Source organism: Nerophis ophidion, linkage group LG24 (genome assembly GCF_033978795.1).
Source record: "Nerophis ophidion isolate RoL-2023_Sa linkage group LG24, RoL_Noph_v1.0, whole genome shotgun sequence".
NCBI lineage: Eukaryota > Metazoa > Chordata > Actinopteri > Syngnathiformes > Syngnathidae > Nerophis > Nerophis ophidion.
Genome location: NC_084634.1, coordinates 8,875,799 through 8,893,856, shown reverse-complemented (window position 1 = coordinate 8,893,856; position 18,058 = coordinate 8,875,799). Strand labels below are relative to the sequence as shown.

The following is an 18,058-nucleotide window of genomic DNA, read 5'->3' as shown; positions in this document are numbered from 1 at the left end:
AAATAATGATTTGTATTTGAAATAATGCCTCAGTAGAAGCATTTAAGTCTCACCTTAAAACTCATTTGTATACTCTAGCCTTTAAATAGACTCCCTTTTTAGACCAGTTGATCTGCCGTTTCTTTTCTTTTTCTTCTATGTCCCACTCTCCTTTGTGGGGGGAGTCCGGTCCGATCCGGTGGCCATGTACTGCTCGCCTGTGTATCGGCTGGGGACATCTCTGCGCTGCTGATCCGCCTCCGCTTGGGATGGTTTCCTGCTGGCTCCGCTGTGAACGGGACTCTCGCTGCTGTGTTGGATCCGCTTTGGACTGGACTCTCGCGACTGTGTTGGATCCATTATGGATTGAACTTTCACAGTATCATGTTAGACCCGCTCGACATCCATTGCTTTCCTCCTCTCCAAGGTTCTCATAGTCATCATTGTCACCGATGTCCCACTGGGTGTGAGTTTTCCTTGCCCTTATGTGGGCCTACCGAGGATGTCGTGGTGGTTTGTGCAGCCCTTTGAGACACTAGTGATTTAGGGCTATATAAGTAAACATTGATTGATTGATTGAAATAAGATTTTTTTTTACATCAAACTTTTCTTTCGTCAAAGAATCCTCCATTTGCAGCAATTACAGCATTGCAGACCTTTGGCATTCTAGCTGTTAATTTGTTGAGGTAATCTGGAGAAATTGCACCCCACGCTTCTAGAAGCCGCTCCCACAAGTTGGATTGGTTGGATGGGCACTTCAATCAATCAATCAATCAATCAATGTTTATTTATATAGCCCCAAATCACAAATGTCTCAAAGGACTGCACAAATCCTTACGACTACAACATCCTCGGAAGAACCCACAAAAGGGCAAGGAAAACTCACACCCAGTGGGCAGGGAGAATTCACATCCAGTGGGACGCCAGTGACAATGCCGACTATGAGAAACCTTGGAGAGGACCTCAGATGTGGGCAACCCGCCCCCCCCTCTAGGGGACCGAAAGCAATGGATGTCGAGCGGGTCCAACATGATACTGTGAAAGTTCAATCCATAGTGGCTCCAACACAGCCGCGAGAGTTCAGTTCAAGCGGATCCAAGACAGCAGCGAGAGTCCCGTCCACAGGAGACCATCTCAAGCGGAGGCGGGTCAGCAGCGTAGAGATGTCCCCAACCGATGTCCCGACGAGCAGTCCATCATGGGTCTCGACTCTGGACAGCCAGTACTTCATCCATGGTCATCGGACCGGACCTCTTCCACAAGGGAGGGGGGGGACATAGGGGAAAGAAAAGAAGCGGCAGATCAACTGGTCTAAAAAGGAGGTCTATTTAAAGGCTAGAGTATACAGATGAGTTTTAAGGTGAGACTTAAATGCTTCTACTGACTTGTTGCGTACCATACGGTCAAGTTGCTCCCACAACAGCTCAATGAGGTTCAGATCTGGTGACTGCGCTGGCCACTCCATTCCCGATAGAACACCAGCTGCCTGCTTCTTCTCTAAATAGTTCTTGCACAATTTGGAGGTGTGTTTTGGGTCGTTGTCTTGTTGTAGGACGAAATTGGCTCCAATCAAGCTCCGTCCACTGGGTATGGCATGGCGTTGCAAAATGGAGTGATAGCCTTCCTTATTCAGAATCCCTTTTACTCTGTAAAAATCTCCCACCTTACCAGCACCAAAGCAACCCCAGACCATCACATTCCCTCCACCATGTTTAACAGATGGCGTCCGGCATCTTTTCAGTTGTTCTGCGTCTCACAAACGTTCTTCTTTGTGATCCAAACACCTCAAACTTGGATTCATCCGTCCACAACACTTTTTTCCAGTCTTCCTCTGTCCAATGTCTGTATTATTTTGCCCATCCTAATCTTTTTCTTTTATTGGCCAGTCTCAGATATGGCTATTTCTTTGCCATTCCAGAATCCCGCAGCCGTCTCCTCACTGTAGATGTTGACGCTGGTGTTTTGCGGGTACTATTTAATGAGGATGCCAGTTGGGGACCTGTGAGGCGTCTGTTTCTGAAACTAGAGACTCTAATGTACTTATCTTCTTGCTTAGTTGTGCAATGCGGCCTCCCACTTATTTTTCTACTCTGGTTAGAGCCTGTTTGTGCTGTCCTCTGAAGGGAATAGTACACACCGTTGTAGGAAATCTTCAATTTCTTAGCAATTTCTCGCATGGAATAGCCTTCATTTCTAAGAACAAGAATAGACTGTCGAGTTTCAGATGAAAGTTCTCTTTTTCTGGCCATTTTGAGCGTTTAATTGACCCCACGAATGTGATGCTCCAGAAACTCAATCTGCTCAAAGGAAGGTCAGTTTTGTAGCTTCCATAACGAGCTAAACTGTTTTCAGATGTGTGAACGTGATTGCACAAGGGTTTTCTAATCATCAAATAGCCTTCTGAGCCAATGAGCAAACATATTGTACCATTAGAACACTGGAGTGATAGTTGCCGGAAACGGGCCTCTATACACCTATGTAGATATTGCACCAAAAACCAGACATTTGCAGTTAGAATAGTCATTTACCACATGTATTTCTTTAAAGTTAAGACTAGTTTAAAGTTATCTTCATTGAAAAGTACAGTGCTTTTCCTTCAAAAATAAGGACATTTCAATGCGACCCCAAACTTTTGAACGGTGGTGTATATTGCGATAAACATGTGATCAATACCAATAGAAAATGGGGTCGATAGAACGTTCGATAATTCTGTTAGAAAAAAAATAGGAAGTAAGGCCGAGCCGGAACCGCACAGCATTCTGGGGGGTGTGGGCAGAGGAAGGGCTTCTCGCCTGAACCGCAAGGCATTCTGGGAAATGCTAACAGCAAAAAAAACAAAAAAACAACAAGGGCTAGCTGACGACGAGGAGTGAAAGGAAACGGGAATATGAGTGCGGCAGCACGAGAGGAAATTGTCAATAAACAAAGGGAAACTACACCAGTTTGGCAGTATTTTGGATTTTTTTTGGTCCGATACGAATCAGAGTAATACTGTCTGCAAACTTTGCAAGATCCCGAGCAAGTCTGGGAACACGACAAACTTCTTTTACCACCTGAGCCAAGTGAAGCAGTGGTTTGAGTATATGCTTGAGTTATTTTTTTTTATATGTTGAAGTTGGTTTGATTTTTCCATAAATGAGTGAAGAAGGTAACAGGTTTGTTCTGTCACAGATGTTCGGACGCGAGTTTATTCCGATGTTTCCAATATTCTGGAAGACATGTTTGTTTCTGCTTGCTTAATGTGACTGTTATTTATTTGTGTATATTCTTACCAATATGGCTTTAAAGCCTGAGTTGTACACGACTCATTTCTTAATTACAATACTTTGCACATTTTGTTGGATTAAGCATTTTATTTAATGTCAATATTTATATTTTCATTTATTTGACTGTTTTTCATAATGCTGACCTCGTTCTAAAGGTTAAAGGTTATATTTAAAATAAGTATTTAAATTCATCCTGGTCTTTATTTAGAATATATATATATATATATATTTTTTTTTTATCAATAATTATCGATATCGACTGATATGAAACACTTATATTGTGATAAATTTTTTTAGTCATATCGCCCAGCCTTATTCACAACAACGGATCGATACAGCGTCCGCATGACTGAAGACGCTGCACCGATCCTCCTGTCGATCTCACGATCCACTCTTCCCTCACTCGTGAAAGACTCCGAGGTACTTGAACTCCTCCACTTGGGGCAAGGTCTCCTCCCCAACCCGGAGATGGTACTCCACCCTTATCCGGGCGAGGAAATTAATGACGATTAATCCAAATTCAAACAGATTTAAAAAATATATATATATATATTTTTAAATAGGGCTGTTAACATTAATGTGGTTAATAAAATGAAATGATCACGTTTTCAAATATGAATGAAGATTGAATGAAGATTCATCACAGGGGCTTCACGGTGGCAGAGGGGTTAGTGCGTCTGCCTCACAATACGAAGGTCCTGCAGTCCTGGGTTCAAATCCAGGCTCGGGATCTTTCTGTGTGGAGTTTGCATGTTCTCCCCGTGAATGCGTGGGTTCCCTCCGGGTACTCCGGCTTCCTCCCACTTCCAAAGACATGCACCTGGGGATAGGTTGATTGGCAACACTAAATTGGCCCTAGTGTGTGAATGTTGTCTGTCTATCCGTGTTGGCCCTGCGATGAGGTGGCGACTTGTCCAGTGTGTACCCCGCCTTCCGCCCGATTGTAGCTTTGCGACCCCAAAAGGGAATAAGCGGTAGAAAATGGATGGATGGATTCATCGCAAGACGTGGGCGTCGCAAAGGGAGGTGGACAATTTTGTTAAAAAAAAAAAAAAAATGAGGTAACTTGTTACCTCATTTTGCTGTCCGTGTTTTTTAAATTTTCGATTTCTTTTTACTGTTTTAATTAGTGTTACCCTTTAAAATCGGCGTCGCAAAGGGAGGTGGACAATTTTGTTAAATAAAAAAAAAATGAGGTAACCTCAATTTTCTGCCTGTTTTTTTTTTTATTTTGATTTCTATTTACTGTTTTAATTACTTTTAGCCTTTAAAATTGTTTTTAATAATATTTATTTTTTATATTGTTTTTATCCAGGGGCGCTCCAGGACAGCTCCAGACTTGAGAAACTGATCAGGCGGGCCGGTTCTACAATGGGAATGAAACTGGACTCACTGGTGACGGTGGCAGAGAAGAGGACTGTGGACAAACTAGTGAGCATCCTGGATGATGCCAGTCACCCTCTGCATAGCGTTATCAGTAGCCAGAGGAGCCTGTTCAGTTCTAGACTGCTTCATCCCAAGTGCAGGACTAATAGACTCAAGAACTCCTTTGTCCCACACGCCATTAGACTGTACAACTCCTCTCTGGGACGGGGGACGGGGGGTATTAGGATGACAGGGGATGCAAAACAATAACAGTGCAATACGTTTTCATAACATGGTCACTACTGCCTACTTTGTCTTGTTATATTCTTATTTTACTGTTATATTGTTATTCCCATTGTTTTTATTCTTTTTGTAATATTTCTCTATTTTGTTTCCTTTTAAACCCCCATTATTTACTTTTTTTTTTTAAATTGATCTCAACTCTGTACACTGCTGCTGGAATTTTAATTTTCCTGAAGGAATCAATAAAGTACTATCTATCTATCTAGCTCAGCTACAATCGGACGGAAGGCGGCGTACACCCTGGACAAGTCGCCACCTCATCGCAGGGCCAACACAGATAGACAGACAACATTCACACACATGGTCCAATTTAATGTTGCCAATCAACCTATATTGTTTTTATATTGCTTTTATATTTATTTATTTGTTGGTTTTTTTCAGTCATTGGTGGAGCTAAGGGTAACATTTGAATATTTTTTTTAATAATGTTGTGCAGCACTTTGGAAACATTTTTTTTGTTTAAATGTGCTATAAAAATAAAGCGGATTGGATAGATTGATTGCTGGTGGTATTACCGCGACAAAAATTCGTAAAATTGGCGCACATCAAGTATAGAATGCCATCTTAAAGCAAAACACGTATGAATGCAACATCGACAACCAGCAGAGGAGAACGCTATGCTGGCAGTTTACCCGCGTCAATGTTGTCAACAAAAGTACAAGCTAAACGGACAGCCACCACATGTAAACCACTTAATATCTGTGAAAACTAAGTCCTGCAAGAAGATGTCACTCATATTTGTGGTACAATACCTTGGAGAGGCACAACTACAGCAAGAATGAACCAACTGTACTACACAAGAGCATCAAGTTGCAACTACTGGCTGAATGTGAATTTATTTGGCTTCGTATAGAACAGTGGACATATGTAAGTAAACAACGAGCTTGGGTCGCAGTGGAGCAAAAAAAAAGAGATCAGTATTGTCATGTGAAAAAGGTAAATAAACTTGTTTCAACAACTGTTTAAAGTAAAGAAGAGTAAATGGTGCATTATGTTATGTTGTTTATTACCCATTAGTAACTGTACATGCACTTTCAAAATGTGTTTGTTATGCGGGAATAATTTGTGGCTTATTAAATATAAGTCGGGTTGTGTCATGGCTAAAAGTATAAAAACAACAAAAAGCTGTTGTTGAGCCTTTGATTAAAAAACCAGGTCTTGATCCGACAAGTTTGTCAAATTATCGGCCCATTTCCAAATTACCTTTTGTGTCAAAGATTTTGGAGAAATGTGTTCTGGCACAACTGCAGCCTTTTTTAGATGAAAATAGCACTTTAGATCCATTTCAGTCTGGATACAAAGCTTTGCACAGTACTGAATCTGCACTTTTGAAGGTTTTTAATGACTTGCTTTTAATGTCTGATTCTGGCAGCTCTGCCATTTTAGTGCTTTTAGGTCTTACAGCTGCCTTTGATACAGTCGACCACACAATTCTTTTAGACCGCCTGAGAGACCGTGTGGGTGTCAGGGGGACTGCGTTAGCGTGGTTCAGATCTTACCTGTCTGAGAGGTCCTTCTCTGTCAGGCTGGGGGACGCCACCTCCTCTTCTGCCCCGCTTTACTGTGGTGTCCCCCAAGGATCTATTTTAGGCCCCATCCTGTTCGCTCTTTATCTCCTCCCTCTTGGAGATATTTTTAAGAAACATGGAGTGTTTTATCACTTTTATGCAGATGACTGCCAAATTTACATGCCGATTTCAAAAAGCCACGGCCCCCTGACCCCCCTTCTTAACTGTCTATGTGACGTCAAGGCTTGGTTAGCCCAGAATTTTTTAATAATGAATGAGGGAAAAACGGAAATTGTAGTTTTTGGTCCGGCCCTCACTGACTTGGGACCATTGCAAAATGATGTGCGTCCCAAAGTCACCAGCCTTGGCGTCACTATAGACAGCCATTTTAAACTAGACAAACAAGTCAATGGCGTTTTAAAATCGGGTTTTTATCACCTTCGTCTTTTAGTGAAGGTTAAACCGTTTTTATCTTTGAACCTTTTTGAACAAGTGGTGCATGCTTTTATTTCAAGTGGCCTGGACTACTGCAATGCACTTCATGCTGGCATTAGCCAAAAAGCTCTCTCCCGGTTGCAGTTAGTCCAGAACGCGGCAGCACGACTTTTAACAGGGGCCAGGAAACGCCAGCATATAACCCCAATTCTTCAGAGTTTGCACTGGCTCCCTGTTCATTTTAGAATTGATTTTAAAACATTGCTGTTTGTTTTTAAATCTTTACATGGACTGGCACCTCAATATATCTCGGACCTCATCCAAATTTACATTCCTGCTCGCGCTCTGAGGTCCGAAAGCCAGCTCCAGCTCGTGGTGCCCAAGACCAGACTTAAGACCAGGGGAGACAGGGCCTTCTCTGTGGTCGGCCCTAAGCTCTGGAACACTCTGCCGTTCCATGTTCAAACTGCTTCCACAGTGGAGTGTTTTAAGTCTCGTCTTAAGACCCACTTTTATTCTTTGGCTTTTAACACTACGTGAGTTGTGTGGTCCTCTGTTCTCTGTTGTCCTCTGTGTTTTTTTATACACTTGTATTTTTATTTTACTGTTTTAATTGATTTTACCCTTTAAAATAGTTTTTAATCATATTTGTTTTTATATTGTTTTTATTGGTTTTATTTGTATTCATTTTTTGTTTTATTCAGTCATTGGTGGAGCATAATATTGTTTTTAACATGGCTGTGCAGCACTTTGGAAACGTTATTGTTGTTTAAATGTGCTATATAAATAAAGTGGATTGGATTGGATTATACATACAGTATGTCTTGTGTTTATTTATTGTTTTACTCATTCCCAGCTGAATATCAGGTCCCACCCGTGACTCCTTAAAGGGGAACATTATCACAATTTCAAAAGGGTTAAAAACAATAAAAATCAGTTCCCAGTGGCTTGGTGTATTTAAAAAAATTTTTTTTTAAATTTTACCGGTCTCGGAACATCCCTAAAAAAAGCTTGATATTCGCTATTTGCGATGAGACTATCCATTTCCCTGTGACGTCATACAGTGCTGCCAATGTAAACAAACAACGGCGAATACCACAGCAAGATATAGCGACATTAGCTCGGATTCAGACTCGGATTTCAGCGGCTTAAGCGATTCAACAGATTACGCATGTATTGAAACAGATGGTTGGAGTATGAAAGTATTGAAGAAGAAACTGAAGCTATTGACGCTATTCATAGCCATAGCATGGCCGAATAGCTGCGTTAGCATCGCCGGTAAAATGTGCGGACCAAAGGATCAGGACTTTTGCATCTTGTGACACTGGAGCAACTTAAATCCGTCGATTGGTAAGTGTTTGTTTCGCATTAAATGTGGGTGGAAGGAAATGTAATATAGTTGCAAATGCATCTGCAGGTTATCCATACATCTCTGTGCCATGTCTGCTTTAGCACCGCCGGTAAATAGCATGTTAGCGTCGATTAGCGTAGCATGTTAGCATCGATTAGCTGGCAGTCATCAACAAAACTCACCTTTGTGATTTCGTTGACTTTATCGTTGCAAATGCATCTGCAGGTTATCCATACATCTCTGTGCCATGTCTGCTTTAGCAGCGCCGGTAAATAGCATGTTAGCGTCGATTAGCGTAGCATGTTAACATCGATTAGCTGGCAGTCAACATCAACAAAACTCACCTTTGTGATTTCGTTGACTTTATCGTTGCAAATGCATCTGCAGGTTATCCAAACATCTCTGTGCCATGTCTGCTTTAGCACCGCCGGTAAATAGCATGTTAGCGTCGATTAGCGTAGCATGTTAGCATCGATTAGCTGGCAGTCAACATCAACAAAACTCACCTTTGTGATTTCGTTGACTTTATCGTTGCAAATGCTTCTGCAGGTTATCCATACATCTCTGTGCCATGTCTGCTTTAGCACCGCCGGTAAATAGCATGTTAGCATCGATTAGCGTAGCAAGTTAGCATCAATTAGCTGGCAGTCAACATCAACAAAACTCACCTTTGTGATTTCGTTGACCTTATAGTTGCAAATGCATCTGCAGGTTATCCATACATCTCTGTGCCATGTCTGTCATCGCCGGTAAAATGTGCAGACACTCCCGCACATTCAATGGGGGTCTGGCGGCAGATTTCTTGCAACTTTCGCATATTCGGGCCAGTGGTGCAACTTGAATCCCTCCCTGTTAGTGTTGTTACACCCTCCGACAACACACCGACGAGGCATGATGTCTCCAAGGTTCCAAAAAATAGTCGAAAAAACGGAAAATAACAGAGCTCAGACCCAATGTTTACAATGTGTTGAAAATGAAAATGGCGGCTGTATTACCTCGGCGACGTCACATTCTGACGTCATCGCCCCCAGAGCGATAAACAGAAAGGCGTTTAATACGCCAAAATTCAACCCATTTAGAGTTCGGAAATCGGTTAAAAAAATATATGGTCTTTTTTCTGCAACATCAAGGTATATATTGACGCTTACATAGGTCTGGTGATAATGTTCCCCTTTAAGTCGCGTAGTGGCAGCGACACCCGGAGAACTTGTGTTCGTTTGTTACAACCACCACCTGTCAGGAGCAGGTAAGGAGTCGGTGCCTTGCTCAGGGACACCCCGACATGAACCAGTAAACTACCCACTGAGCTTGCCGCCCCGATGTAGTTTCTAGGGCACGCGATTTGATTTGATTCGATTCTTGGGGTGACGATTCTCAATTGAAATTAATTGGCAACACTATCCATCCATCCATTTTCTACCGCTTATTCCCTTTTGGGGTGGCGGGGGGCGTTGCCGCCTATCTCAGCTAAAATCGGGCGGAAGGCGGGGTGGGGTGCACCCTGGACAAGTCGCCACCTCATCGCAGGCCCTAATGTGTGAATGTGAGTGTGAATGTTGTCTATCTGATGCAATGAGGCGGCGACTTGTCCAAGGTGTACACCGCCTTCCGCCCGATTGTAGCTGAGATAGCCACCAGCGAACCCCGCCACTCCAAAGGGAATAAGCGGTAGAAAATGGATGGATGGATGGATTCAAAATGAATACCTTTTCAATAAGATTGGGTGTCTGTTGTATGATTAACTACATTCTTCCATAAATTAAACAGCTCTGATACATTTCTATATTACTTAAAATAAAACTTTTTTTTTTTTTTTTTAAATAATATTCTACCCAAACATTTAATAAAGTCAAATACAAATCCATTAAGGTAAGATTCAAAATACAAACATTTTGACACTCCTCGATGCCAATAGGCGGGCGGCATAGCTCGGTTGGTATAGTGGCCGTGCCAGCAACTTGAGGGTTGCAGGTTCGATTCCCGCTTCCGCCACCCTAGTCACTGCCGTTGTGTCCTTGGGCAAGACACTTTACCCACCTGCTCCCAGTGCCACCCACACTGGTTTAAATGTAACTTAGATATTGGGTTTCACTATGTAAAGCGCTTTGAGTCACTAGAGAAAAAGCGCTATATAAATATAATCCACAATAATTCACAATAGCTGCAGTTGCCAGCATCGTTATCTTGCTCTGTATGCGCTGTAAAGTCTTACTACTCATGTGTTACTCCTCAGTGCTATTTATGCTGACTTGAGGGTTGCAGGTTCGATTCCCGCTTCCGCCATTCTAGTCACTGCCGTTGTGTCCTTGGGCAAGACACTTTACCCACCTGCTCCCAGTGCCACCCACACTGGTTTAAATGTAACTTAGATATTGGGTTTCACTATGTAAAGCTCTTTGAGTCACTAGAGAAAAAGCGCTATATAAATATAATTCACAATAATTCAGTTGTCAGCATCGTTATCTTGCTCTGTATGCGCTGTAAAGTCTTACAACTCCTGTGTTACTCCTCAGTGCTATTTATGCTGACCGAGCAATATTTTCCTTACTGCTCACTTAGATAAAAAAACAAGATAAACATTACCGACGAGGACTAACCTTTTCCCCAGCGAGCTGAGTGGCGTGCTGAGGCTGAGCGGCGCCCGGCCAGGTCTCTGGCTGCGTCCGCTCAGCCTGGCGGCGGTCGGGGCTCTCGAAGGTTCGGCCGTGCGTGCGGGGCTGCCGGCGGGGGGCTTCACGTCAAGGTCCTTCAGCACGTCGTAGTTGATCTTGGACGAGATCTTCTTCTGCTCCAGCATCTTCTCGATGGCCTCGTCGGCCGTGTTGGCCCGGATGGACGCGTGCCTCCTCGGCTTTGCTCGGGGCTGGAGGAAAGAAGACGGCGCGTTTAGCGTATTTTTCCGGTTTATAAGTCGCTCCGACCGAAAATGCATCATAAAGAAGGAAAAGAAAAACCACATATAAGTCGCACTAGAGCAGACCTGGGCAAATTAAGGCCTGGGGGCCACATTAAGCTTTTCAATCTGGCCCGCCGGACATTCGCAAATCTTTTTTTTTGTTTTAGATCTTTAAGATGGAAAGTGTAGCTGCCATTATGATGTGCAGCAATGTTTTCTAATGACCGTAAGTCTTGAACTATACTAAGTCTTTCAATGGTTGGAATCTGCATTTTTGCATGGTATACTTGTTACTATGGTAATCTAATTAGTTACTATGGTAATCTAAATCAGACGAGGCACCAAGCAGTGTGGGTGGGGAGCGTTTCCACTGAGTGTTTCAGGCACTGAAATGTGGGTGTCAGGGACAGATGCGGAAGGAGATTTTTACATCAAAGTTCTACAGCAGGGGTCGGGAACCTTTTTGCCTGAGAGAGCCATGAAAGTCAAATATTTTTAAAATGTATTTCCGTGAGAGCGATATCATTGTTTTTAACACTGAATACAACTAAATACGTGCATTTTTTTAAGTAAAACCAACTTTTTTTTAGAGTAAAATGAGTATTTATTTTTAATAACATTATTTCTTGAACAGGTGCGGGAAAAAACGGATGGATGGATTAATATGCATAAAGGATGTTTTATATTTTGAACGTTATTTTTAACATCGTGATTACCAGCGGAATTATTCATTACTTATGTTAATGGGTCGGGAACCTTTTTGCCTGAGAGAGCCATGAAAGCCAAATATTTTAAAAATGTATTTCCGTGAGAGCCATATCATATTTTTTGACACTGAATACAACTAAATGCGTGCATTTTTTTAAGTAAAACCAACTTTTTTTTAGAGTAAAATGAGTATTTATTTTTAATAACATTATTTCTTGAACAGGTGCGGGAAAAAACGGATGGATGGATTAATATGCATAAAGGATGTTTTATATTTTGAACGTTATTTTTAACATCGTGATTACCAGCGGAATTATTCATTACTTATGTTAATGGGTCGGGAACCTTTTTGCCTGAGAGAGCCATGAAAGCCAAATATTTTAAAAATGTATTTCCGTGAGAGCCATATCATATTTTTTGACACTGAATACAACTAAATGCGTGCATTTTTTTAAGTAAAACCAACTTTTTTTTAGAGTAAAATGAGTATTTATTTTTAATAACATTATTTCTTGAACAGGTGCGGGAAAAAACGGATGGATGGATTAATATGCATAAAGGATGTTTTATATTTTGAACGTTATTTTTAACATCGTGATTACCAGCGGAATTATTCATTACTTATGTTAATGGGTCGGGAACCTTTTTGCCTGAGAGAGCCATGAAAGCCAAATATTTTAAAAATGTATTTCCGTGAGAGCCATATCATTGTTTTTAACACTGAATACAACTAAATGCGTGCATTTTTTTTAAGTAAAACCAACATTTTTTAGAGAAAAATGAGTATTTATTTTTAATAACATTGTTATTTCTTGAACAGGTGCGGTAAAAAATGGATGGATGGATTAAAATGCATTAGAATGTTTTATATTTTGAACGTTATTTTTAACATTGTGATTACTAGCGGAATTATTCATTACTTATTGTGTTAATGGGTCGGGAACCTTTTTGGCTGAGAGAGCCATGAAAGCCAAATATTTTAAAAATGTATTTCCGTGAGAGCCATATCATATTTTTTAACACTGAATACAACTAAATGCGTGCATTTTTTTAAGTAAAACCAACATTTTTTAGAGTAAAATGAGTATTTATTTTTAATAACATTATTTCTTGAACAGGTGCGGTAAAAAACGGATGGATGGATTAAAATGCATGAGAATGTTTTATATTTTGAACGTTATTTTTAACATCGTGATTACCAGCGGAATTATTCATTACTTATCGTGTTAATGGGTCGGGAACCTTTTTGGCTGAGAGAGCCATGAAAGCCAAATATTTTAAAATGTATTTCCGTAAAGAGCCGTATCATATTTTTTAACACTGAATACAACTAAATGCGTGCATTTTTTTAAGTAAAACCAACATTTTTTAGAGTAAAATGAGTATTTATTTTTAATAACATTGTTATTTCTTGAACAGGTGCGGGAAAAAACGGATGGATGGATTAAAATGCATGAGAATGTTTTATATTTTGAACGTTATTTTTAACATCGTGATTACCAGCGGAATTATTCATTACTTATCGTGTTAATGGGTCGGGAACCTTTTTGGCTGAGAGAGCCATGAAAGTCAAATATTTCAAAATGTATTTCCGTGAAGAGCCATATCATATTTTTTGACACTGAATACAACTAAATGCTTGCATTTTTTTAAGTAAAACCAACATTTTTTTTTTGAGTAAAATGAGTATTTATTTTTAAAAACATTGTTTTTTCTTGAACAGGTGCGGTAAAAAACGGATGGATGGATTAAAATGCATGAGAATGTTTTATATTTTGAACGTTATTTTTAACATCGTGATTACCAGCGGAATTATTCATTACTTATTGTGTTAATGGGTCGGGAACCTTTTTGGCTGAGAGAGCCATGAAAGCCAAATATTTTAAAAATGTATTTCCGTGAGAGCCATATCATATTTTTTAACACTGAATACAACTAAATGCGTGCATTTTTTTAAGTAAAACCAACATTTTTTAGAGTAAAATTAGTATTTATTCTTAATAACATTGTTATTTCTTGAACAGGTGCGGTAAAAATGGATGGCTGGATTAAAATGCATTAGAATGTTTTATATTTTGAACGTTATTTTTAACATCGTGATTACCAGCGGAATTATTCATTACTTATCGTGTTAATGGGTCGGGAACCTTTTTGGCTGAGAGAGCCATGAAAGCCAAATATTTTAAAAATGTATTTCCATGAGAGCCATATCATATTTTTTAACACTGAATACAACTAAATGAGTTCATTTTTTTAAGTAAAACCAACATTTTTTCGAGTAAAATGAGTATTTATTTTTAATAACATTATTTCTTGAACAGGTGCGGTAAACATGGATGGCTGGATTAAAATGCATGAGAATGTTTTATATTTTTAACTTTATTTTTAACATCGTGATTACTAGCGGAATTATTCATTACTTATTGTGTTAATGGGTCGGGAACCTTTTTGGCTGAGAGAGCCATGAAAGTCAAATATTTTAAAAATGTATTTCCGTAAAGAGCCATATCATATTTTTTAACACTGAATACAACTAAATGCGTGCATTTTTTTAAGTAAAACCAACATTTTTTAAGGTAAAATGAGTATTTATTTTTAATAACATTGTTATTTCTTGAACAGGTGCGGTAAAAATGGATGGATGGATTAAAATGCATGAGAATGTTTTATATTTTGAACGTTATTTTTAACATCGTGATTACTAGCGGAATTATTCATTACTTATCGTGTTAAGGGGTCGGGAACCTTTTTGGCTGAGAGAGCCATGAAAGCCAAATATTTTAAAATGTATTTCCGTGAGAGCCATATCATATTTTTTAACACTGAATACAACTAAATGAGTTCATTTTTTTAAGTAAAACCAACATTTTTTAAGGTAAAATGAGTATTTATTTTTAATAACATTGTTATTTCTTGAACAGGTGCGGTAAAAATGGATGGCTGGATTAAAATGCATTAGAATGTTTTATATTTTGAACGTTATTTTTAACATCGTGATTACCAGCGGAATTATTCATTACTTATCGTGTTAATGGGTCGGGAACCTTTTTGGCTGAGAGAGCCATGAAAGCCAAATATTTTAAAATGTATTTCCGTAAAGAGCCATATCATATTTTTGAACACGAATACAAATAAATGCGTGCATTTTTTAAAGTAAAACCAACATTTTTTAGAGTAAAATGAGTATTTATTTTTAAAAACATTGTTTTTTCTTGAACAGGTGCGGTAAAAAATGGATGGATGGATTAAAATGCATTAGAATGTTTTATATTTTGAACGTTATTTTTAACATTGTGATTACTAGCGGAATTATTCATTACTTATTGTGTTAATGGGTCGGGAACCTTTTTGGCTGAGAGATCCATGAAAGCCAAATATTTTAAAAATGTATTTCCGTGAGAGCCATATCATATTTTTTAACACGAATACAACTTAATGCGTGCATTTTTAAAGTAAAACCAACATTTTTAGAATATAATAAGTCTAATTATTTTTAATAACATTGTTATTTCTTGAGGGCTTCACAGTGGCAGAGGGGTTAGTGCGTCTGCCTCACAATACGAAGTTCCTGCAGTCCTGGGTTCAAATCCAGGCTCGGGATCTTTCTGTGTGGAGTTTGCATGTTCTCCCCGTGAGTGCGTGGGTTCCCTCCAGGTACTCCGGCTTCCTCCCACTTCCAAAGACATGCACCTGGGGATAGGTTGATTGGCAACACTAAATTGGCCCTAGTGTGTGAACGTTGTCTGTCTGTGTTGGCCCTGCGATGAGGTGACGACTTGTCCAGGGTGTACCCTGCCTTCCGCCCGATTGTAGCTGAGATAGGCGCCAGCGCCCCCCGCAACCCCAAAAGGGAATAAGCGGTAGAAAATGGATGGATGTTATTTCTTGAACAGGTGCGGTAGAAAATGGATGGATGGATTAAAATGCATTACAATGTTTTATATTTCGAACGTTATTTTTAACATCGCGATTACCAGCGGAATTATTCATTACTTATCGTGTTAAGCAATGTCAGCTAAGATTTATCTGAGAGCCACATGCAGCCACATCTGGCTCTAGAGCCATAGGTTCCCTACCCCTGTTTTTACAGCTTAGCAATGCATCAGATACAGTGGGGCAAAAAATTATTTAGTCAGCCAGCGATTGTGCAAGTTCTCCCACTTAAAATGATGACAGAGGTCTGTAATTTTCATCATAGGTACACTTCAACTGTGAGAGACAGAATGTGAAAAAAAAATCCAGGAATTCACATTGTAGGGATTTTAAAGAATTTACTTGTAAATTATGGTGGAAAATAAGTATTTGGTCAACCATTCAAAGCTCTCATTGATGGAAGGAGGTTTTGGCTCAAAATCTCACGATACATGGCCCCATTCATTCTTTCCTCAACACGGATCAATCGTCCTGTCCCCTTAGCAGAAAAACAGCCCCAAAGCATGATGTTTCCACCCCCATGCTTCACAGTAGGTGTGGTGTTCTTGGGATGCAACTCAGTATTCTTCTTCCTCCAAACACGAGGAGTTGAGTTTATACCAAAATGGATACATGGATGATACAGCAGAGGATTGGGAGAATGCCATGTGGTCAGATGAAACCAAAATAGAACTTTTTGGTATAAACTCAACTGGTCGTGTTTGGAGGAAGAAGAATACTGAGTAGTATCCCAAGAACACCACACCTACTGTGAAGCATGGTGGGTGGAAACATCATGCTTTGGGGCTGTTTTTCTGCTAAGGGGACAGGACGACTGATCCGTTTTAAGGAAAGAATGAATGGGGCCATGTATCGTGAGATTTTGAGCCAAAACCTCCTTCCATCAGTGAGAGCTTTGAATGGTTGACCAAATACTTATTTTCCTCCATAATTTACAAATAAATTCTTTAAAATTCCAACAATGTGAATTCCTGCATTTTGTTTTCCCACATTCTGTCTCTCACAGTTGAAGTGTACCTATGATGAAAATTACAGACCTCTGTCATCATTTTAAGTGGGAGAACTTGCACAATCGGTGGCTGACTAAATACTTTTTTGCCCCACTGTATATTAGATTGTAGGTGGTTTTTGTACCCTTGGCAATCATATTTTGATGTGTTTGTATATGTGGATGAAGAGGAGGTGTGACGTTTAAATGTCAATAATCAGTGTTTTATCGTTCATAGTTAATATTGGAAATCTCACATTCTTTATTTTCATGTACATTCTGGGTGTCTTTTCAGTAATAAAATGTGAAATTCCATTCCGTTTTTAAGGCGGTCTCTCATAACGTTTTTAGCATTCAATCAGACATTAATGTAAGGTTTTATATTAGTGTTCCTAAAAATAATACCGGCCCCCAGACACATTTTTTCTAGATTTTTTTTTGTGCAATGGCGCTATGTGAAAGATTAACTAGCAGAACTCAGCTGAAAATTAGAGATGTCCGATAATGGCTTTTTCGCCGATATCCGATATAGTACAACTCTTAATTACCGATTCTGATATCAACCGATACCAATATATACAGTCGTGGAATTAACACATATTTATGCCTAATTTTGTTGTGATGCCCCGCTGGATGCATTAAACAATGTAGCAAGGTTTTCCAAAATAAATCAACTCAAGTTATGGAAAAAAAGTGCCAACATGGCACTGCCATATTTATTATTGAATTTACAAAGTGCATTATTTTTTTTTAACATGCCTCAAAACAGCAGCTTGGAATTTGGAACATGCGCTCCCTGAGAGAGCACGAGGAGGTTTAGGTGGGCGGGGTTGGGGGGCGGGGAGGTATATATTTTAGCGTCCCGGAAGAGTAAGTGCTGCAAGGGGTTCTGGGTATTTGTTCTGTTGTGTTCATGTTGTGTTACAGTGTGGAAGTTCTCCCGAAACGTGTTTGTCATTCTTGTTTGGTGTGGGTTCACAGTGTGGCGCTTATTTGTAACGGTGTTAAAGTTGTTCATACAGCCACCCTCAGTGTGACCTGTATGGCTGTTGACCAAGTATGCTTGCATTCACTTGTGTGTGTGAAAATCCGTAGACATCATGTCATTAGGCCGGCACGCAAAGGCAGTGCCTTTAAGGCACGCCCCCGTATTGTTGTCTTGGTGTAAATCGGGAGAAATTCGGGAGAATGGTTACACCGGGAGACTTTCGGGAGGGGCACTAAAATTCTAGTCTCTCTGGAAAATCGGGAGGGTTGGCAAGTATGACTGGGAGACGCAGGTGCTCTGTACTTCTCCCTAGGTTTGCGTACCACTCCGTACAGCGG

At 40.0% G+C, this 18,058-nt stretch overlaps 1 protein-coding gene across 2 annotated transcripts in view; it reads right to left on the bottom strand.

Annotated features, from left to right (window-relative positions):
* Positions 1–18,058, bottom strand: part of LOC133541952 (transcription factor IIIB 90 kDa subunit-like) — a 277,169-nt gene that overhangs the window by 91,407 nt on the left and 167,704 nt on the right. For both annotated transcript variants that reach the window (XM_061885688.1, XM_061885689.1), the window contains exon 16: positions 10,805–11,070. In XM_061885688.1, coding sequence (XP_061741672.1) covers positions 10,805–11,070 — 266 coding nt within the window. The remainder of the gene's footprint in view (positions 1–10,804; positions 11,071–18,058) is intronic.